The sequence below is a fragment of the Cherax quadricarinatus genome, chromosome 85, assembly GCF_038502225.1.
Source record: "Cherax quadricarinatus isolate ZL_2023a chromosome 85, ASM3850222v1, whole genome shotgun sequence".
Taxonomy (NCBI): Eukaryota; Metazoa; Arthropoda; class Malacostraca; order Decapoda; family Parastacidae; genus Cherax; species Cherax quadricarinatus.
In genome coordinates, this window is record NC_091376.1 from 14,457,995 (window position 1) to 14,482,059 (window position 24,065).

Consider the following 24,065-nt stretch of genomic DNA (forward strand, 5'->3'; position numbering starts at 1 on the left):
CTTCCAACACTACCTACACAGCTGCTTTGTAAACAAATCTTATATTTACATCAATTTTTATTCTGTGAGTGTATGTGTCATGTTTATATGCTATGTAATGGGTTTCATATATAATTTTGAGGAAAATATCATAGATGGATTAATGAAAATGCTTATATTGATGTAAAATAAGACATTTAGCGTGCCCAAGAGTGATTATTATTACGAAGTATTGGCGTCATGAGTAGAGAGAGACTTAAAGATTTTAATGTGTACCTGCACACCAGCACAGTGTGTAAGTATATCTAGGTACAGGTACACATAAGTATAATTATCAGAGTACATATAAAATATGCAGTAACCTTAAAACACTAGAAAATTTGGAAAGTTTCCTGACATAATAGATGTGGTCACGGAAAATGTAAACAAACCGGGTGGGGGGCGCCGTATTTAAAAGACCGCTTGCCGTATAGCAAATTTTGGTCATAATCTGACCGCCATATTGGCGGAACGTCATAAAGCGGGGCCTTACTGTACATGTATAATAATAATGTACTACATATAACAATTATAATAGACGGCTTCAAAAGGCCGTCGCTAGATGGCAGTGTTTACCACAACAAAGAGGGAGCGGTTGTGGCTGCCTCCTCCTGTTACATAATGACATACATGTATTTTATTCATTCTAGAGTATATATCATATTTCTGTTATTTTTATTGTTTGTTGTGTCATGTTAGATGAACTGTGATATATAAATAGGCCATATACACCTACCATCCAACTTACGACCGAGTTCGGTTCCGAGAAACCGGTCGTAAGTCGAACTTTACTACCAAATGTCAACATCACATTTTTGTAATGACTTTATTTTATTGTTTTATTTTGGTATTTCATGTTTTACTTTACTTTTTATGCTGTTAGTACTGTATTTTATACTGTAAGGTTTAGGATAAACACTGTGTACAGAACAAATAGTTGTTTATTTCCCAGAAATTTGGCATAAAAAACACAGTTGCAAGTCGAGTGGTCGTAATTCGAGCAGGTCGTAAGCCGGATGGTAGGTGTAGATGTTATTAGAGAAATTATTCATGAAGTATTTTGCCCGGTCTCCAGACAAACTCGTCCACCGCCAACACCACCCATACCACTACATGAATGACATATTTTATTCATTTTAGAGTATATATCAGGTTTGTATGTTATTTATATTGTTTATTATGTCATATTAGATGAAGTGAGATAGATAAATAAGCCGTAGAGTTGATATTAGCGAAATTATTGAAGTACAGAATTCCACTGGAACGGATTAATTGCATTTCAATTAATTTAAATGAGGAAAATTGACTCTGCAAACGAGCAAATCCAGTTGCAAGCAAGGTCATGGAATGGATTAAACTCACAAGTAGAGGTTCCACTGTAGTGTTATTATTATTACTATGGCGTCAAGACTAGAGGGACACTTAGAGATTTTAATGTGTACCTGCATGATAGCATTGTGTGTAACTTTATTTAGGTATAGGTACACATAAGTATAATTATCAGAGTACATATAAAATACGCAATAACTTTAAAACACTTGAAATTTTCAAAAATTTCCAGACATAATGGAGAGATGTGCTAACGGAGAGTGTAAACAAATTGGGTGGTGCGTGGTGACCGTACTAGAAAGTCAAGTGGGAGGAGCAGTATATAGAGTTTTGATCATAATTTGAAATGTCTACATGACTCTATGACCGCGGGTTCAATCCCGGCCGGGGGTATGGTTTGAAATGTCTATTAATGGAGTGCCGTAAAGCGGGGCTCTGCTGTATTCCAGTTTTATGCCATTTTATAATTCTTGTCAACACACTGCTTTCATATTCATTGTTTCACAACTAACCCAGAATCTATAGAGTAAAATGTCATTTAACCCTTTGACTGTTGCAACCCCAAATCCTGGTGTCGCGAAATTTCAAAAAAAAAAAAAATTATTTTATCTTGTGAAATTTTAGAGAATCTTTTCCCAATTGTAATGACACCAAAAGGGTGAAATTTAATGGAAAACTGATGGAATTACGCTCTCTCGAAGTTAGCGACCTCGGCGATATTTACAAATCGGCAATTTCGCCCACTTTGAGCCCTATTTTCGGCTAATTCCCTTGTTCCAGTCGACCAAACTCATAGCAATTTCTTTAGAACTCCATTTTTTTCTATCGATTGAGTACAAGAAACTGCCCATTTACTGATTTCAACTACCCAATAACGTGGTCAGAAATTTGTGATTTGGCCAGTTTCATGAAAATTAAAAAATATGACAATTTCAGAATAGGGTCCAGAATGAACAATGCAGACATTCCTGGCTCTAAAATAATGTTTTCTTTGTTCATCAGTCACATCTCCAGGCCCCTCTGATATTTCTCTTGCTTTCTATTTTGAATTTTTATTCAAACAAAAAAATATAAGATTTACTGTTATGCAGACTACTGCAATACTGTAATAATTGTATAAATAATGTCAACCCATTCATGACTGCATATTAGAATGACTACTTGGACATTTATTGGAAAATGACATCATTTGTTTACTTTTGAACATTGGCAAAAAATCAAACATTTCCCCTACTTTGAGCTCCATTTCAAGGTTCTTTTCATAGTAAAACCAATCAAAATCACCTCTATTTCTATCAAATGAGAACAAGAATACAACCATAAATACTATATGAAAATAGACCACAAATTCAGCATTTTAATTAAAAAAATGGTTGAATTTTTTTTTTCTCATTATGCACTGCTTGCTGCAGGATTTTGTTTCATATGGTGCACACTGACCACACAGACCCATTCTCTCACATGTGGGCCTATCAGCTTTCTCCTGCTTGATTTGAAGCCGCTAGAATTTTTGAGTATATATACGTCAAACATGGTGACTCGTAAGACTTATATATACGACCGAAACAGTCAATGGGTTAACAGATACAGGTTAAAAAAAATGCTTAGAGGCAGCTGTCACGGAAAGTATGGACTCCATAGAACAGACCAAGAGGTTCTTCACCTCTTGTGGTATTATGGCTGGGCAGAGCAAAATTACTTCATGAAATACATTGAGGCACAGTTCTTCCCTTATAGACTTGTCTCACTCTGACTACTCTCATTTTTATGCTCTTCTTCATTATGACTGTATTTTGGTGTTCTATATGATGACCTCCATAAAGCTCTTTTCAAACAAAATGTTTTGTACTATAAAGGCTTTGCCTTGTGTGGTGTTTATATTCACAAGTTATAGCCATCTTCTCATTTCTGTTATAATGATTTTAATGTTTCTTTCTTTGCAGAGGATATTGAATATGTCGATGCTACAGAGTGAAGATGTGAAAATTGCTGCTATGGCTCAGATGAGCAAGGGAGAGATCAAAGCAACATTTTCAAAGCTATAAATACAGTAGAATACATCTTCAGAAAGCCTAGCTATTAGTTGTAAGTTAGTGTGACATTTCTGGAGTGTTTTAATGATGTAGGTTACTCAGAGCTCACTGGTATAAACATAATGTATAAACAACACAATAAAAACAAGGATAAAGTTAACAAACAATAAAAGTAATGAACATAAACACTTGACACAAATAATACTAACATACCAAGTTAAAATAGCCATCCAGAAAGAGAAGCCAGTTATATTACACTTGTGTGAAGTTTAGCATAATACTATTATAGTACCTTTCCCATCCTGAGGCCTCCTCCATTATCTTTCCCATCCTGAGGCCTCCTCCATTATCTTTCCCATCCTGAGGCCTCCATTATCTTTCCCATCCTGAGGCCTCCTCCATTATCTTTCCCATCCTGAGGTCTCCTCCCTTATCTTTACACACTCTTGTTCCTTAAGTATTCCTTGATTCATTATAGCATTTTTCTTTGCACCTCCGCCTACTTCTCTAATTTGTGGATCATTCTCCTAAATTCAGTTTGTCAGTAGTTTTCCCATGGTTCTAGAAAATGTAGGCTATCTTTTTCTTTCTTGCTTGATCTCTGTCATTCTGTCATAGAGTTCCAACCAGATCATGACACTTACTTGATTTCCCTTCCCTGAATCTGCTCTAGTTTTCTGCAACAAAATCATTCCTTTAGGTGTTCCACCAACCTCTTTCTGATTATCTTTAGTAATACTTGGGAGATTATACACATTAGCAGCGTGGGGCTGTAAATAGGTGTCTCTTGCTTGTATATTTGAACTGCATCTGCAGTTTTTTCAGCTGTCCAGAAATCCCAATGACTATTTACTTTTAGCTACGCCTGTACACCTTGTACATGCACTTGTGGAAATAAAAACTATTATTATTATAGAAATTGGAGGTGGGGTGCCAACAAGTGGTAAAAAAAGACACTACTTGTAGTGGAGTCCTTGAAAAGGCCCATCTGTAGGTGAAATATTATACCAATGATGGACTCTACTGTAACCAATGTCTTTTTATTATTTGCTTTCGTAATTTTTTTTTCTCGGTATTATGGCCTTGTTCTCGTACTGCCATTGTTTTGTTGTTCAGGAAGGTTATAGATTACTACTATTACTTTGGGTCATGTGGCTGTTCCTTCAGTGCAGTCATGGAATTTGCCTTTGTTCAAGTTTTCTAGCTACTTAAAACACTAGATCCTAATCATTAGCATCAAACTATTGTCTGTATTTCCTTAGTATATGATGCCTATTTGGGAATATTGCAGTTTATCCTCTAGAGCTGTCAGAATTGTGGTTGCTGTCTCCAGTTTTTTTTCTTTTATAACACCCAGTTAACATCAAATAGAATACAAAAACTGGACATTGCAGTTTGTCCTGGAATGAAATGGAAACATTGTTCAGTTTTCAATTTCATTTTGAGAGTTGACTTGTTCCAATCACAGTATTGTGACTTATTGCCTTTGTGATTCTGTGTGCTGTTGTATACCACACTGATCCTTCTGTCATATAGCATGTGGTGGGACTTCTACCTAGACGTCGTGTTTTAGGGCGGATATCTTTTCTTAATGCATTTTCTTTGGGCTATCCTGCCTTGGCAGTCGACAGCCATTGAGCTAAATAAAATTCTCTCTATTAAGATTAGGGGTGAGGCAAGGTGGGTAGTGCTTAGATGACAGTGAGTGGGAGAGGAAGTAGCTAGGTGTATGGTATTTGAAAAAGGAGAAGTAGCGGGTGAATTTGGGCATGATACTGTACGTGATGAGTGAGCAAGAGATGTAAGAGAGAAGGGAAACATGACATAAATGAGTACTATCAGGGAATGAGTCAGGAGTGTAAGAGAGAAGGAAAACATGAGAGAGATGATTAAAAGGGTCGAGTACTATCAGGGAAGGATTTATTTTTTAACACGTTGGCTGCTTCCCAACAAGGCAGGGTGACCCAGAAAAAAAAGAAAAAACTTTCATCATCATTCAACACTTTCACCATCACTCATACATAATTGCTGTCCCTCCAAACTGCCAATATCCTAAACCCTTCCTTTAAAGTGCAGGCATTGTACTTCCCATTTCCAGGGCTCAAGTCCAGCTAACCAGTTTCCCTGAATCCCTTCACAGAATATTAACCTGCTCACACTCCAACAGCTCATCAGGTCCCAAAAACCATTCATCTCCATTCACTCCTATCTAACACGCTCACGCATGCTTGCTGGAAGTCTTAGCCCCTCGCCCACAAAATCTCCTTTACCCCCTCCAACATTTTCGGGTGCAACCCCTGCCCTGCCTTCCTTCCATTCTCTCTAAATGACCAAACCACTTCAACAGCCCCTCTTCAGCCCTCTGACTAATACTTTTAGTAACTCCACACTACGAATTCTCTGCATAATATTTACACCACACATTACCCTTAGACACGACATCTCTACTGCCTCCAGCCTCCTCTTCACTGCAGCATTTACAACCCATGCTTCACACCCAAATAAACTCTTATTTGGGTGTACATACCCTTCTTTGCCTCCATGGATAACATTCTTTGTCTCCAAAGATACCTCGGTGCACCACTCACCTTTTTTTCCTTCGTCAATTATATGGTTTACCTCATCCTTCATAAACCTATCTGCTGACAAGTCAACACCTAAATCTGAAAACATTCACTTCTTCCATATTCCCTCCCTCCAATATAATATCCAGTTTTTCTTTAACTAAATCGTTTGATACCCTCATCACCTTACTCTTATCTGTATTCACTTTCAACTTTCTACCCTTACACACCCTCCCAGACTCATTCACTAGCTTTTGCAACTTTTCTTTAGAATCCCCCAAAAGCACAGTATCATCAGCAAACAGTAACTGTGTCAACTCCCATTTTGTATTTGATTCCCCATAATTTAATCCCACCCTTCTCCCAAACACCCTAGCATTTACTTCTTTTACAACCCCATCTATAAATATATTAACCCTTTGACTGTTTTCGACGTATAAATACGTCTTACAAGCCAATGTTTCTGACGTATATATACTCAACAATTCTAGCGGCTTCAAATCAAGCGGGAGAAAGCTGGTAGGCCCACATGTGAGAGAATGGGTCTGTGTGGTCAGTGTGCACCACATAAAAAAAATCCTGCAGCACACATTGCGTAATGAGAAAAAAAAAATGATCGTTTTTTGGGAATAAAACGCCGACTTTGAGGTGTATTTTCGTATAGTATTTATCGTTGTATTCGCGTTTTCATGGTCTTAGGTGATAAAATGGAGAACATATTACAGAAATAGAGATGATTTTCATTACTTTGACGATGAAAACGACCTTGAAACTGAGCTCAATTATTATTATAATCAAAAAAGAAGCACTAAGCCACAAGGAATACTGAGCTCAAAGTAGCGAAAATGTTCGATTTTTACCAATGTTCAGGAGTAAATAAATCACACCACACGTCCAATACACGTCAACTGGGGAGTCTAATATTCTTTCCCTAGTGGACTGATATTATTTATACCATTTTTGCAATAATGCAGTAGTCTGCATAACAGTAAATTTTGTATTTTTTTGTATGAATAAAAAATCAAAATAGAAAGCAATAATAATATAAGAAGGGCCTAGAGATGTGACTAATGAACAGAGCATATGTTATTTTAGTGCCACAAATGTCTACCTTGTTTATTCTGAACCCTATTTTGAAATTGGCATCTTTTTTAGTTTGCGTGAAATTGGCCAAATTGCCAATTTCTGACCACCATATTGGGTAGTCCAAATTAGTAAATGGGAGGTTTCTTGTACTCAGCTGATAGAAAAATGGAGTTCTAAAGAAATAGCTATGAGTTTGGTCAACTGGAACAATGGAATTGGCTGAAAATAGGGCTCAAAGTCGGCGAAATCGCCGATACGCATATGTTGCCGAGACCGCTAACTTCGCGGGAGCATAATTCCAGGAGTTTTCGACCAAATTTCGAACTTTTGGTGTCATTATCATCGGGAAAAGATTCTCTATCATTTCATAAAAAAAAAAATTTTTTTCTTTCAAAAATTGAGCGACATAGAATGACAGTTTCAGAAAGGGGCCTGAAACAGTCAAAGGGTTAAACAACCATGGTGACATTACACATCCCTGTCTAAGACCTACTTTTACTGGGAAGTAGTCTCCCTCTCTTCTACACACCCTAACCTGAGCCTCACTATCCTCATAAAAACTCTTTACAGCATTTAGTAACTTACCACATTGCTCCCCTATCCACTCTTATCATATGCCTTTTCTAAATCCATAATTGCAATGAACACTTCCCTAGTGACCCTTGTGGGTTTAATGCTTAATTTGATTATAACAGTAATAATATTTCTGGTTTCCCTTGTCTAGTGCTAAAAAAAATATTGGTTATTTTTATTGTAAAAAGCAAAGAAATGTTTGGTCAAGAGAATATGAAGTTTTTTGTATTAAACTTACTTTTATAAGATGTAAACTCACATTTGTAATTTTAAAATCTAAACAAATTTCAAGTACCATGAATATTGAATTGAATATAGCCTAGCCATTTTTATGCTGCATATTTTATAAATAAAATAGCTCTCATGCATTTCACATCAGTGTACTTTGTGGATAGTAGATAGTTTTGTATTTTTGAAGTAGAGAAAGTTAATTAGGGATATTTTTTTTCAATGAACCAGGGCGACCTAATTATTATTATAATCAAAAAAAGAAGCGCTAAGCCACAAGGACTATACAGCGCTGCAGGGCGACCTAAAAAGAAAAACTTAAGTTTTCCTTTTTAAATTTGGAGAAGGGGTTACTAGCTCCTTGCTCCCGGTATTTTAGTTCTCTCATGGCTTATGGAGAAAGAATTCTTCTCCACTTCCCCGTGGAGAATTAGGGATATATTGATTTAAAAATATGGAAATTTTGTTACTTTTTACAGGCTTTAACAGCTTATGCCATGTGAGCCAAACTCCCAGAAGTTTGGATAAAACATATAAATTGCCCATGTTCAAACAACTTAATTGTATAAAGTTAGATACAATTAACATAGAATTAATTGACATTCATTAAACAACTTTAAGAAAGCCAATATGATGTAAGTTTTGTTTATGATTTATAAAATTATGAAATCTTGTGTAACAATTTGGTATAACATATTTTTGGTTAATACACATGTTGACATGGATTATTATTATAATCAAGGGGGAAGCGCTAAACCCGGAAGATTTGGTATAACATATTTTTGGTTAATACATATGTTGACATGGAGTGTTGATGATGAGAACATCATTATGAATATGATTTGGGTCAACAGGGTTGCTACTGATACATGAGGCTTAACATAATTTAAGCAAGGTTCTTTTTTTTTTAATTATTCAAGTGGCTTAAGAGAAATTTTTTGCATCTTCTGGAAGGGAGTTCCAAATTTTAGATCTTTTTATTTACATGTTGCAGCTCTCCAGGAAGAGGCAGAGTTTTAATGTCATTATTTCAGTAAAATGCAAAACCCAAATTTCACCAAACTAAATATAAAAAGTTCATTCCAGAAATACTTTTATAGTATACATGGTGTTAAAAAAAATGAACGTCGCCTTAACACACACCAGACAGTCATATGAGGATCACAAGTTCTTGGATGGCATGACGAGTGAACTTGTGATCCCTCATCCCTCATATGACTGTCTGGCGTGTGTTAAGGCAACGTTTAATCACAAGGTCATACCAATTGGGTCCATCCTTTTGAAACCTGTATTTTGAATTGGCTTAGCAGTTTTTTGTAAATATAATTATCATCGGTGTAGTGGTGTTAAAATTATTGGGAGGTCATAGTGTCTAGGGAATGGTATGCAATCAGGGTTAATCCACTTGTGGTTATAACAGTGTTGACACTTTGTCTACCCAGCAGTATAGCTGGAATGTAGTCTGTGGGGAAGCAACAATAAATAACAATGAATATCCAGTAGGCCTCTTTATTGACCTAGGAAAAGGTTTTAATACAGTAGACAATAATATCATACTCCTTAAACTAGAGTATTATGGAATAATACCCTAATTTAAGTCTTACCTCTGACAGACTCCAACACTTAAATCATACAACTTCATTAATCCCTTCAACAGAGGTCCCTAGACATGGTGAAAAGGCTCTTGATCCAAGGAATTAGACCTCTTGTCTCTTTCAGATTGAATCTAAATACTGTGCCTCCCTTCCCTCTGCCATCTGGCTGTTGGGGATATTTCCCTTGTAAATTCCAGCTAGTAGGTTGAGAACAAAGGGATCATTGTGTCATTCTGTTGAGGACCTCAGTGGTGGTTTTACCATGGAATGTGCTGGCTGTTTGTCCTTGGGTGATGGGAGTATTTCTGAAGGCTGCCTGTCAGGGATATGACTTGACAGGTTTCCAGTCACCCATCTCTTGTTGACTGAGTTGTCTCACTTGATATACGTGCTCATAGATATGAAGGGGGTTATGCAGTCTTGTTTCTGAGCTGCCCCTTTTTATGTAACAAAAACTATAAAAGGAACCTAAATTCATAAATAGTCCATTTAATGATTTGTCTGCTTCCAGGCCTCTTACCATTACAGCACCCTCACTTAACCCCGACCCACTGCTTTTGGGCAACACCTCAATGCCTGACTCCAGTGCTGGTGTTACGGCTGACCCTGTTGATACCTCTGATTTTCACTTTGCTTGACCATACACCTGGCTTCTTCCATAATAGCATGTTGATTTTTGAATTGGTCACACATCACAGGACTGATTGGCTTGAAGCCATAATCCAAATGCCCTCAACTCATACTTGGCAAACCTGACACTCCTCACTCTTACCCCAAGAAACCCACTTCCTGAAAACTCTTTCCCTCCAAGCTGTTACTTAATGACTGAAAATTCTTTTCTCTTCAGCCACTACCATGGCATTCACGAGGTATATAGATCAAAACATGTCCTTAAGAGTGGGATGTACATTGTTGCTATGAATTTCGCTAAACAAGTTGATAATCTTTCCCTCCTCCACTCTATTGACGAGACTTGTTACAACATAAAGAAATTCCTTTCTCATTTCCAATATGTGGTACTGTCCTCATCCCTCATACAAAAATTAATGCAATGCAGCCTGGACACTCAGGAGCAACTTGAGCTCCAAAACCTGCCAGTCATCAAAGTGGAAACTTATGTTTGCCCTGCCCAGAGACATTATCCTTTCAACATTGCTTAACCCTCAACTACAGGACCTTCCATATATTGCATGCCAACACTTAGAGTTGCTCCCTACCCCTCAACAGTGCAGACACTGTTGGTACTTTGGTCACTAGACTATTGTAGATCACAATCAATCCTGCCCCCACTTGCCTTAACTGGAGACACTCTCCTTGCACATTCTCACTGATGCTCTCTTTGCCTCAGAGAACACAAAGTCCATTGTCTCAAAGAGAGGATCTTTCATATGCTATAGCAGTGACTCGACTCCATCTTCAAGAGACTCCTTACTCCTACTCCAGATTATTATTATTATAATCAAGAGGGAAGCGCTAAACCCAGAGGATTATACAGTGCCTGGGGGGGGGGGGGATGTGGAAGGCATTCAGGCTTAATTTGGGAAACTGGAGCACAGATCCAATTCCCTAAATCAAGAGCCCCTCACCAACATCAAGGAACCTTCCTTGAGGGGTCCTACTCCAGAGTAGCTCAATGCCCCCTCTTCTAGTCACACCTGTCTAACCCTTATGCAGTCCTCATTCTGATGACCCCAACTCTTCACCATCTCTCATTCTCCCTACTTTCCATTTCACATTATTATTATTATAATCAAAAAGAAGAGCTAAGCCACAAGGGCTATACAGCACTGCCATTTCTCTCACAGCTGGGCCCATCTCTGAAATCTCAAAGGCCCAAAACTCCCGTAGTTACTTGCTTGCCATCATTTAACTTTCCCTCTGTGATTTTTCCCTTTGCCCTTGTGCATCTGATTGTTGTGGACATCCATCCACACCCACTTATTGCCACTCCTCACAGCTGCCAATATCTCTCTTTTCCTCATTGTCTTCTGCCTTATGTGCCATGCTTCCTGCTACTTGTCTTCAGAAACTCTTGAGGCCATATATGCTTTTATTGAGACAAAAACCTGGAATGGACACCAACCTGCCTTCTTTACCTTCACATTCTCACCCTTTGCAACTCCCTACACTTACTGACTATTGTCTTCCTTTTAGGACTACCCACACCATTTATTTCTACCTTCCCTCTACCACCACAAACTGACTACTGACCAACCTAGCCCTTTCTGTTGTCATTGTTATACTATTTTTCTGATACAGAAAAGTACAGAAATAAGATTAGGGTCAGATCACTGACAGTGATAAGGATATGTGTTAGATTCTCAATACCTACTTTCCTCAGTTTTCACCCAGGAAAATACTAGCAATATTCCTGAAATAAAAGATTATGTACAACAGGATGATAATAAACTATGCACGATTGTGGTAACTAGTGACATGGTCCTCAGACAAATAGAGGAACTAAAACCTAACAAATCCTCAGGTCTTGATGAACTGTTTGCAAGGGTATTAAAGGAATGTAAAAAGGAACTTAGCATACCTTTGGCTAATTTTTTAACATATCACTACAAACTGGCATAGTGCCTGATAAGTGGAAAATGGCAAATGTAATACCTATTTACAAGGCAGGTGACAGGTCCTTGGCTTCGAACTATAGACCAATAAGCCTTACCTCTACAGTGGGAAAATTAATGGAATCAATAATTGCCAAAGCAATTCATAGCCATCTTGATAGGTACAGATTGATTAATGAATCTCAACACGGTTTTACAAAGGAGCGTTCCTGTCTTACGAGTTTACTAACCTTTTTCACTAAGGTGTTTGAGTAGGTAGATCATGGTAATGAATATGATATTGTATATATGGACTTCAGTAAGGCTTTCGATAGAGTTCCACACCAGAGGCTATTGAAGAAACTTAAGGCACACGGAATAAGAGGAGAAATTTTTTCCTGGGTAGAGGCATGGCTGACAAATAGGCAGCAGAGAGTTTGCATAAATGGGGAGAAATCAGCATGGGGGCACGTCACAAGCGGTGTTCCTCAGGGGTCAGTGTTGGGCCCGTTCTTGTTCACAATTTACATAAACGATAGATGAAGGAATAAATAGCGACATAAGCAAATTTGCTGATGACACCAAAATAGGCCGTCCAATTCATTTTAACGAGGACACTAGAGCACTCCAGGATGATTTGAATAGACTGATGCAATGGTCAGAGAAGTAGCAGATGCAGTTTAATATTGACAAATGCAAAGTTCTAAATGTTGGACAGGTAAATAACCATGCCACATATAAACTAAATAATGTAGATCTTAATACTACTGATTTCAAAAAGGATTTAGGAGTTCTGGTTAGCAGTAATCTAAAACCAAGACCACAGTGCATTAGTGTTCGCAATAAAGCTAACAGAATTCTTGGCTTCATATCTAGAAGTATAAATAATAGAAGTCCTCAGGTTGTTCTTCAACTCTATATATCCTTGGTTAGGCCTCATTTAGACTATGCTGCTCAGTTCTGGTCACCGTATTACAGAATGGATATACGGTGGACCCCCGCATACCGATTTTAATCCGTGCAAGAGGGGTCATTGTTATGCGAAATAATCGGTATGCGAATGAATTTTCCCCATAAGAAATAATGGAAATCAAATTAATCCGTGCAAGACACCCAAAAGTATGAAAAAAAAAATTTTACCACATGAAATATACATTTTCCTACACACAAAGAGAAGGATACATGCACAATAGTAGAGTAGTACATGCACAGTATATATTGTGCATGTACTAGTCTACTAAATGAAGAATAAATGACACTTACCTTTATTGAAGATGCAGCAATGACTGATGAGACACTGTGTCCTGGGAGTGCCTTTTCCTCCTGAGTACTGTAGGTCCTGTTTGGCATTTTCTTCCAGAACAGGCCTTATCACACTGTGTATGCCACTACGATTCTTAAATCCCTCAAACCAACCTTTGCTGGCTTTAAATTCACCAATATGAGCACTAGTTCCAGGCATTTTTCCCTGTTCACCTGGGTGTTAGTCGACTTGTGTGGGTTGCATCCTGGGAGACAAGATTAAGGACCCCAATGGAAATAAGTTAGACAGTCTTCGATGACACTTACTTTTTTGGGTTATCCTGGGTGGCAAATCCTCTGGGGTTAATTGTTTCTTGGTATTCTCAATAAGCCACACCAACAACGGTGCTACAGCAGCAGCAGCAGCTGACGGTGGTACAGCAGCAACAGACGATGCTACAGCAGCAGCAGACGATGCTACAGCAGCAGCAGACGATGCTACAGCAGCAGCTGACGGTGGTACAGCAGCAACAGACGCTGCTACAGCAGCAGCAGACGATGCTACAGCAGCAGCAGACGATGCTACAGCAGCAGCAGACGATGCTACAGCAGCAGCAGACGATGCTACAGCAGCAGCAGACGATGCTACAGCAGCAGCAGACGATGCTACAGCAGCAGCAGACGATGCTACAGCAGCAACAGACGATGCTACAGCAGCAGCAGACGATGCTACAGCAGCAACAGACGATGTTACAGCAGCAGCAGACGATGCTACAGCAGCAACAGATGATGCTACAGCAGCAGCAGACGATGCTACAGCAGCAACAGACGATGTTACAGCAGCAGCAGACGATGCTACAGCAGCAGCAGCAGCAGACGATGCTACAGCAGCAGCAGCAGCAGCAGCTGACAGTGCAGCAGCAGCAGCAGCTGTACCACCAATAGTAGCGATGGTTGATTGGGGTTTATTATACAACCTGGCCAGCTCGGAGACACGCACTCCACTTTCATACTTATCAATGATCTTTTTCTTCATCTCTATTGTAATTCTCACCCTTATTGCTGTAGGGTTGGCACTAGAAGCTTTCTTGGGGCCCATGGTCACTTATTTTCCAGAAAAAGCACCGAAAACACTGTAATAATACGAAATATTCCGATTGTATGCTTGGATTTTACCGCGGAGGCTGGCTGGTAAACAATGCCACCGGCGGCACATGTGAGGCTGGCTGAGGGCGCACATTGGACGCGTCTCAGACGAAAATCGGTGAGCGGGTTTTTAAGCGGTATGCGAGGCAAAATTTTTGCGATTAAAGCAAGCGGTATGCGGATTAATCGTTATGTGATGCCATCGGTATGCGGGGGTCCACTGTAAATGCTCTGGAAAACGTAGAGGAGGATGACAAAGATGATCCCATGTATCAGAAATCTTCCCTATGAGGATAGACTGAGGCCCTGAATCTGCACTCTCTCGAAAGGCATAGAATTAGGGGGGATATGATTGAGGTGTATAAATGGAAAACAGGAATAAATAAAGAGGATGTAAATGGCGTGCTGAAAACTTCCAGCCAAGACAGGACTCGCAGCAATAGTTTCAAGTTGGAAAAATTCAGATTCAGGAATGATATAGGAAAGCACTGGTTTGGTAATAGAGTGTGGATGAGTGGAACGAACTCTCAAGTACAGTTATTCAGGCTAAAACATTGTATAGTTTTAAAAATAGGTTAGATAAATACATGAGTGGGTGTGGGTGGGTGTGAGTTGACCTGACTAGCTTGTGCTGCTGGGTATGGTGCTGTGCTCCTTGAGTGGAGGTGACCAGACTGGGTGGGTCACTGAGCTAATCCAGGGGGAAGCCATGAACCTGCTCCACATGGGTCAGTAGGCCTGTTGTCATATTCCTTCTTTCTTATGTTCTTATGATAAGAACTGTTGCTCTCCAAGTTTTACGTTGTATTTGTTCACTAACTTGGCCAATTTCACACAAAATTCTATAAAGGCCAATTTCAAAATAGGGGCCAGAATAAATAATGCAGACATTCCTGGCACTTAAACTTGTGTCTCATTTTTCTTCATAACATCAAAATTTTTATGCTCGTGTTGTTTCTTTGCACTTCCAGGATGACTCATGCCTCCTGGGTGCTATACAAGAGACGAGAAGAGATAACAAAAAGATAAAAACAGATTCACTAACACATGCTGAGTGCAGTATTAGACACTAGTTAAGGCAATAATATAAAAAACCATAAAAATAAATAGCAATAAATATCACATCAGCACTAAACCCACATGGATCATACAGTGCTGCAGGGAGGTATGTAAGAAAGTAGAAATGTTTGGTTAGGAGTGTGAGGGTTAGTTAAGGTGGGGAGAGGGGAGGGGATAGTACAAGAGTAAAATATAAATTATAAGATACAAGCCAAATTTTGTTAAAAAGTCTAGTATTTACATCAGAGATAGATTAAACAAAAAAAAGAAGGGGTGTGGGAGAGGACATGTAGGGCTTATTCAGTGAAAGCAGTCAAACCCTGCTACAAGACTAAGGTAACCCAGCACTGATGGAATAAAAGGATGGAGGGTTGAAAGTATAAGCTCATAAACCACAAGGATGACCAATTACTCAATACAACTTCCTCTTCTTCAGTGGAAAATGAAACGTGCTAATCTTTGTTTTTGTTTAATAGCAGGTTACTCTATGCCCCTAAGTGGGGTTGGTCTCTTGAAGCACCAAACCCAATCACAGCTTCAAAGCAACATGCAATTACCTTTGATTATTTAGTACCAATTAATATATGAAGATATGGTCTATATAAGATCTTGTATAAAAACACACCCAGAGGATAGTTACACATGATGCTATGATAATCTGTGGTATTCACACTCCTTCAAGACAATATGAAGGAATACTTCTGAACCTGCTTTTCTTCGATGTTAGTGAGCAGTAATACTGGTGCCCAACTGGCTGACTGCTGTGTAAACACAAGCCAGATATTACTAATATTAGACTTTAATGATTATGACCCAAAATATTAATGAGATTGTTTGACAATGATACTTCATAGGCACTATGAATGGAAGTTTCCCGTAGAAAGGTACAGTATTTAAAAACGATCTATAATATAATGACCAACACCAAAATACAGTATATAATACACCATACTACACTGCTGTTCAGAGAGTCCATTTTGTCAAATATTAAATTTTTTATCATAACACTTCCAGTCTCTATGCATACATAAAATAAGACCACTGCCTGTATTTACAAAATAAGGTGTTACATTAGGCCATATCACTTGCACGACAGATATATAAAACAAGCCCAATTTCTCACACTATACGTACACAATAGTTAAGACATTCATTCTTATGGTGTACAGTAAACAGGGATAGTATTAACTGGATGTGCAGGCATAGTGCTGACACATATGGTTATTAGATTATAAGCAGGAAAAGCTGCTTTTGGAAAAGATTAGCTCAGTGTAGAGCTTTATTTTATTCCGCATAAAGCTCTACCGTGAAACACTGTCCCAACAGAAGCTTGTTCTGCATATTGTGTCCTCATGCCCAGGGAAGTATTAACTATATGTCCAAATTAGATTTCATTTCCACTTATGATTAACAGCAATAGTATTAATATTCCATGTCTCAACAATTAATGTCTTAGTGCACATAGTGTTAAAAAAAAAAATGACAATCTTTAAACATCCCTTGTCCAATGTACAAGATGTCAATTTTATGTCTTTTTAAACTTTCAAGAAATTATTATAAATGACTGTCATATCCAGGCGAGATTAAAAGCATGTACTGTATATCCAAAACTGTAGGCTGCTTACTATGTGTATTTCAACAACTTTCTAAACAATACACAACATACAATGTATACTGCATACAGGATTTGTGTATCAAGAAATGTATAGTACACAGTAAACCCTCTTATACTGACACTTTGGAAAGTACAACCAAAAATTCTGATATCACAGGGAAATATCTTAAAAATGCATGCCACAAACCTAAATAACTTAAATAACTTGTGATATTTGGGTAGTAAAGTGTGAAGGTGTAAAATGTGCTGGGTCATGAGCAGTGTCTCCCTTGTCTGCAGCTCTTCTTGCCGAGGAAAAAGAAGTCCCACCACCTAGACAGTGGTTTTCCTTAATTGGCTTTTCAAAAATGTATATACAGTAACTTACAAATGTTTAATTTATATAAAACACCTGTATAAAAGGTTTGAAGGGAATATTCAGAGTGCATTTATATCAAGGTTCCACAAAAGTCCAGTGTAGTAAGTTCTTATAAAGCTATTCTATGTATGTACCACAATTTTTTTTGCAAATGCGATTGAAAAAGTGCCTCCCAAATTATGTAACAAGTATTATGAAAACCTTTTCACATGCTATTTAATTTCAGATACAGTGTCATCCAGTCACAAATAAATTAATTATAAATTCCCAAGAGTTTGTGATATTTCTCAAATTGTTAAACTCATTTAATATGATCATGATGGCAGTGCAATAAATGCAACTGCTTGCACACTCCATATTCTGTAGATTCCCCACACCGTGCTAGGCAAGGCAAGCTAATCTTTATTTTGCTGCTTAATAAAATGATGGAATATGTATATATGGACAACTCTCCTGCCAGATGCTGCCTAGTTTACTTATACTACCAACACAGCAGTAATATGTTGAGGAGGCAGAGGTGTGCCATTAACCTATTAACACTGGCTTCACTCGGACTAGTGTGATGCAGAATACTCCTTCATTTATCCTCCACCAAATAAGCCCTACAAGCAATGACGACGCCAAATAAGAATTCAGACAATCTACGCTGCATAATGAAGAGTTAGATACAGAAATCTTCAGGCTGGCAATACTGCTGGAAGCCAAAACCAAAGTGGGCAGCTGTCTCCATATCCCAGACACTATTTTCTTGGTTATTACTTTTCCTAATGTGGGAAGTGCCTGTATGTTTTGTATAATTTGCTAAGGAAATGCGGCTTTTATTTTTACATTGCTGACATACTGAGTGGCTCGGCTTGTACTGCCTTCCACATTTTTGTATTAATATTTTTGGTTTACTCTGATTTTATGAAATTCATTTACAATCTTCGATGTGTGTGTGTGTGTTTGGTCTAGGTGTGGGGAATTTCTATAGTTTTGATGTAATTTGCTAAAGGACTGTGGCTTATATTTTTAGTGTGTGTGTCCGGTGATGAACCTCACTGTACTACCCACCTCCAGGACTGTACCATCCCACCTTGCCTACAAAAGTGCTGGCACTGTACTTCCTGGGTTAACCCTTCTTGTACTCTTCAAATTCTTCAAGTAAAAACTAACAGAATGTGAAGCAAGTTATGTTCTTCACTTTTTGTAACATAACAGATTCCAAAAATGTAACTAAAGCACTATGAAAGGGTTTACTGTATATGCTTGTCCATGTGTTTACAAGGATGAAGCATGTGCAATTACAAATCTGAGTTGGCAGGTGATAAGTTCTTCAGTTCACCTTGCAAAGTGGCAAGCAAATTACTTTTATCGTAAAACATCTCAAAACCTGATCAATAAACAGGTAAATCCCACATAGACAGAAAAACATGGAGGAGAAAGGATCTGTATACAGCATTTCAACCTCAGCCAAGAGACCCTCTTCAGTAGGTAATCTACTCAGTGCTTTACTTTCCACCCATTTAGTATTTACCACTGCCTATACTTAAACCCCAGGATGAAGTAAAGTTCTACTTTCATTCCAAATTAATGGAATGATATAGGGAAATGAGTTACAAATGAAACTCTCATTCTTCAGTGCCTTGTAGGGTATTACATCACCCCTTCCAGCATTGCATAGTAACATCAGATTGGGTTCATTATTGTGATGCAAGGTATGTTGCTTGATCCAAGCAACAGGGCAGTTCTAATTCCTTGGATCAAGAGGCCTTCTCCAGCCTCAAAGTCCCCACTTTGAAGGTTACACGAGGCGAGTCTGTAAGAGACCACACCAATGTCTCCCACAATGTCACACATTCAGAGCTACTTTCAAATTATTTGAGGCACTGCAAAACACAGTAGTTTCATTCTATAACCACAGAAAAAAAAATCAGTGGTACAGCAGGTGCATATCATGTAATGCAGAACAAGCCAGAACAATTACCATCTCTGCTACCACACACACATTACCCTCACACTGGATTGTCAGTACACTAAACATGAGAGATGATGATGACTTTTAACACTGATGATGCAGTATACAATGTAGTCAGTGTATTTGTGTGTGTGCGTGTTTTATTTATTTATACTGTATGTATGTGTGTGTATATATATATATATATATATATATATATCCTAGGTAGTAGGTTGGTAGACAGCAACCGCCCAGGGAAGTACTACCGTCCTGCCAAGTGAGTGTAAAACGAAAGCCTGTAATTGTTTTACATGATGGTAGGATTGCTGGTGTCCTTTTTTCTGTCTCATGAACATGCAAGATTTCAGGTACGTCTTGCTACTTCTACTTACACTTAGGTCACACTACACATACATGTACAAGCACATATATACACACCCCTCTGGGTTTTCTTCTATTTTCTTTCTAGTTCTTATTCTTGTTTATTTTCTCTTATCTCCATGGGGAAGTGGAACAGAATTCTTCCTCCGTAAGCCATGCGTGTTGTAAGAGGCAACTGAAATGCCGGGAGCAAGGGGCTAGTAACCTCTTCTCCTGTATATATTACTAAATGTAAAAGGAGAAACTTTCGTTTTTCCTTTTGGGCCACCCCACCTCGGTGGGATACGGCCGGTGTGTTGAAAGAAAGATATATATATATATATATATATATATATATATATATAATATATATATGTATGTATGTATGTATGTATGTATGTATGTATGTATGTATGTATGTATGTATGTATGTATGTATGTATGTATGTATGTATGTATGTATGTATGCATGCATGTATGTATGCATGTACGAGAAGAGGGTCAGAGGATATTATAGAGATTGTAAAGAACTAAAATGGAGGGAGGGAGGGAGAGAGACAATAAAAATGAAAAGGGGAGTGAGACAGGAGTGGGAAAAAGAGACTGAGAATGAAAGGATGTGGGAAGAAGCAGACAGTAGCAACAATGAAGGAAAATGAGAGAAGAAATGATGATAAAGAAAAAGAAAGAGCGAAGAGAGGGAGAACCAGAAAAATGAGCGAGAAATAAGTAACCATCTCTAGTCTTAAACACCAGATTTCTTTATAACTATCACCAACTAAGAAATCAATGAAATAACTGGTAAACCACTACTTTAAAACATGAATTATATGACAATGCAAATAGGTGAGCATGTAACAGCCATATGCAAATGTTATGGAAAAACTATGCAAGCAATGAAGGCAGTGCTTGGACGATACCCTTCTCATCCCAACATTTCTTGAAGCTCATCTTGCAAATCTTGAAAGATTGGATTACCTAATCAAATAAAATGAAATCCCAGTAAACCATTTAAATAACAATCAACTTAGTGACAAAAAAAAAAAAAATGTGATTGGGCTGCAGAAGTGATGCCTCTCAGAACTATTAACAGATATCTACTGATGGTTCCAGAGATCATCGCTCTCACAGCATGGTCTTAGACCAGGCCTTCTATACTGGAAAGGAAATATTGCAGGACTAAGAAATATTAAAAACACACGGGCCGTGTCCCACCAAGGCAGGGTGGCCCAAAATGAAAAACAAAAGTTTCTCTTTTTAACTTTAGTAATGTATACAGGAGAAGGGGTTACTAGCCCCTTGCTCCTGAAATAACCAAGTGTAAGTAGTAATTTGAAAGATTTACCTGTCTTCTCACATGTTAATGGGACAAAGAGAAGTGAATACAAAAGCATACTGCTGACAATATTAAAGAAAAGGCAAGTGCTTATTGGAACAACATAACAATAAAAGCTTGCTTTATGTGTTTCTTCAACACTTGTGCTGTATGTGAAGAATGAACAAAAAAGTTGGGTGAACAACATGCTTGTATTTCCATTTCTGTTTAGGTTGCTAAAATATTAAATCATTGCTTAACTAGTTGCAAATCAGCTTTTAGCAGGCAACTAAAGATTACAAAACAAAATAACTTGTGTTAATTGTGATAATCAGATCTTATACTTCACTGAAATTGAGACTAGCCTCTCAACAGGAAAATAATACGAGCTCGAGAGCTCACCTGCTTACAGCTCACTTTTCATGCTTAAATTTGCTATCTAGAATAGACTGTCTGGATGGCAAATGCCTCCTTAAAAAACTACAGATATTAAAGCTGTATTTATTCTAACAAGACTACAAAAACAAACAGCAAATGAAAAGTGAATGATTACATAAAAGTGTATACAGAGGGCCATTATAAGAGGCTTAAGAGTGGTGCAAACAACCTTGACTCTCCAGCAATAAGGAGGGAGAGATAGGGCTGGGAACCCATCTTCTCCATGTGTGCCTCCCCACCAGGTGAAAGTGCCAAACTGGGATAAAGATCGTCATTTTCAAACTTGACTGAGAACCATATACTGTAAAGGTGAACACATTCTAATGTGTATTCAAATAGGATGAAATGGTATACTGCCATTGAGTATGAAGGTGAAGATAAAAGTTGCAGAACGAGCTTTTGTTGAGACAACATTTAACTGTGAACATAGAGCTTCATCAAACCAATAATAAAGCTCTACTCAGAGCAAAAACACGGTCACAAAATCTCTCTCTCCACCTTTGTCTTTTCTCATTACTGTTGGCAGTACACCTTCGTATTCAGCTTACAAAGGGCATTTTGATTCCTTTCAATGTACAAGGTAAACTCTTCAGAAATTTAAAAAAAAAATTGTTCACAGACATAATGGTAATTAATGAATAAGTGTTATGAGCACCTGATATCACCTTGCTGCTGAGATACTTTTTGCATTCATCATACTTTTAGAGAATAGCTCTGAAGCTGCCAACAAAATTCAATATAAAAAGGTAACTGTCTTGTATTCTAATTAAAAATGAACATTCACCATTTTGTATACTCCATTACACCATGCTTATTGTTTCAATATCATTACACACATTGAAGCAGCTCACCATGCATACTGATCACAGCTCATTCTAGAGAACTTTCACCAATGAAGACCTCCAAGGCACATCATTTAAGAAAACAAAACAAAAAACACACATTCAATAATGATCACTTGTAAATACTATCTAAATAAAATATGGAATGATGGTATCTACACAAAAATAATGCAATTAAAAAAATTGAATGTTAATGAGACAAGCAAAGCTCTGCAGTATAAACAAGATACCAAGATGATAACTTTCGTACAAAACACATAATTTGCTTTATTCCTTTGTCTGTTCATCCTTCACAGTCATCTTCTCCATTTCTTTGGAAACAACATCTGCTGTTCCAACTTCTGCTGTGGATTTGGATGTCTGGTCAGCTTTCACTTCCACCTTCTTTTTATCATCACTCTTCTTTAGCTCCTCTTCCTTCGTTTTAACCTCCGCCACAGTTACAATACCTCGAGCTTCGTCAAATGCTTCTTTAAAGATACGGGCATCTAGAGAGTAGGAAAAAACAATATTGGAAGCTAAAAATAAATGTCAATTCTGCTGTTGGAACAAGTCACAACAAACAAATTAGAGATGAAAGTAGATGACATTTCAGCAAATCCTGGGCCAATATTAAGTCAAGTGGCTTGACACAGTCCAGGACAGACCAAAATATTAATTTGTATTAATTGTATTAATTTATATTACTGGCCTCTACTCATGTAAAGCAACTGGGCTGAAAAATCAAAAAATTCAATTCCACCTAGAGAAGTACCAATTTGCCTATACAGTGGACCCTCGACCAACGATATTAATCCGTTCCTGAGAGCTCATTGTCAATCGAAATTATCGTTAGTCGAGTTAATTTTCCCCATAAGAAATAATGGAAATCAAATTAATCCGTTCTTGACACCCCAAAGTATTGAAAAAAAGTTTTTTACGTGAAATATTAATTTTAATACACACAAACTGAAGAAGACATGCACAGTTACATGACACTTACTTTTATTGAAGATCTGGTGATGATTGATGGGATGGGAGGAGGGGAGAGTGTTGATGGTGTTAGTGTTTAGAAGGGGAATCCGCTTCCATTAGGACTTGAGGTGGCAAGTCCTTTTCCGGGGTTACTTCCCTTCTTTTAATGCCACTAGGACCAGCTTCAGAGTCACTGGACCTCTGCTGCACAACATATCTGTCCATAGAGGCCTGTACCTCCTGTTCCTTTATAACATTCCTAAAGTGTTTCACAACACTGTCAGTGTACAGGTTGCCAACACAGCTTGCAGTAGCTGTGTCAGGGTGATTTTCATCAAAAAAGGTTTGCACTTTAAGCCACATTGCAAACATTTCCTTAAACTTTGAAGTAGGCAACTTCTTCAATTTCTCTATCCCCTCCTTCGAAGCAGTTTCCTCAGGTCTGGCCTCTTGCTGTTGATGATGATCTAGCAGCTCATCAGTGGTTAGTTCTTCATTGTCCTCCTCCACCAACTCTTCCACATCCTCCCCACTAACCTCCAACCCCAAGGACTTCCCCACTGGCACAATGGATTCCTCAACTGGCATAGGATTCCCAGGGTTAGCCTCAAACCCTTCAAAATCCCTTTTGTCTACACATTCTGGCCACAGTTTTTTCCAAGCAGAGTTCACGGTCCTCTTAGTCACTCCCTCCCAAGCCTTACCTATAATATTTACACAATTGAGGATGCTAAAGTGATCTTTCCAAAACTCTCTTAGAGTCAATAGAGTTTCTGAGGTCACTACAAAGCACCTTTCAAACATAGCTTTTGTGTACAGTTT

The 24,065-nt window shown here is 38.1% G+C and overlaps 2 protein-coding genes across 3 annotated transcripts in view; one reads left to right on the top strand and one right to left on the bottom strand.

Annotated features, from left to right (window-relative positions):
• Nucleotides 1-8,072, top strand: part of LOC128703136 (delta(3,5)-Delta(2,4)-dienoyl-CoA isomerase, mitochondrial) — a 92,976-nt gene extending 84,904 nt beyond the window's left edge. Inside the window, exon 5 of the mRNA XM_070103446.1 lies at nt 3,291-8,072. Within this exon, the coding sequence (XP_069959547.1) occupies nt 3,291-3,392 (102 nt within the window). The 3' untranslated portion in view covers nt 3,393-8,072. The remainder of the gene's footprint in view (nt 1-3,290) is intronic.
• Nucleotides 8,073-15,881: 7,809 nt separating this feature from the next.
• LOC138855224 (ran-specific GTPase-activating protein-like) overlaps nt 15,882-24,065 on the bottom strand; it is a 117,744-nt gene continuing 109,560 nt past the window's right edge. For both annotated transcript variants that reach the window (XM_070103444.1, XM_070103445.1), the window contains exon 5: nt 15,882-22,777. In XM_070103444.1, the coding sequence (XP_069959545.1) occupies nt 22,557-22,777 (221 nt within the window). In that variant the 3' untranslated portion in view covers nt 15,882-22,556. The remainder of the gene's footprint in view (nt 22,778-24,065) is intronic.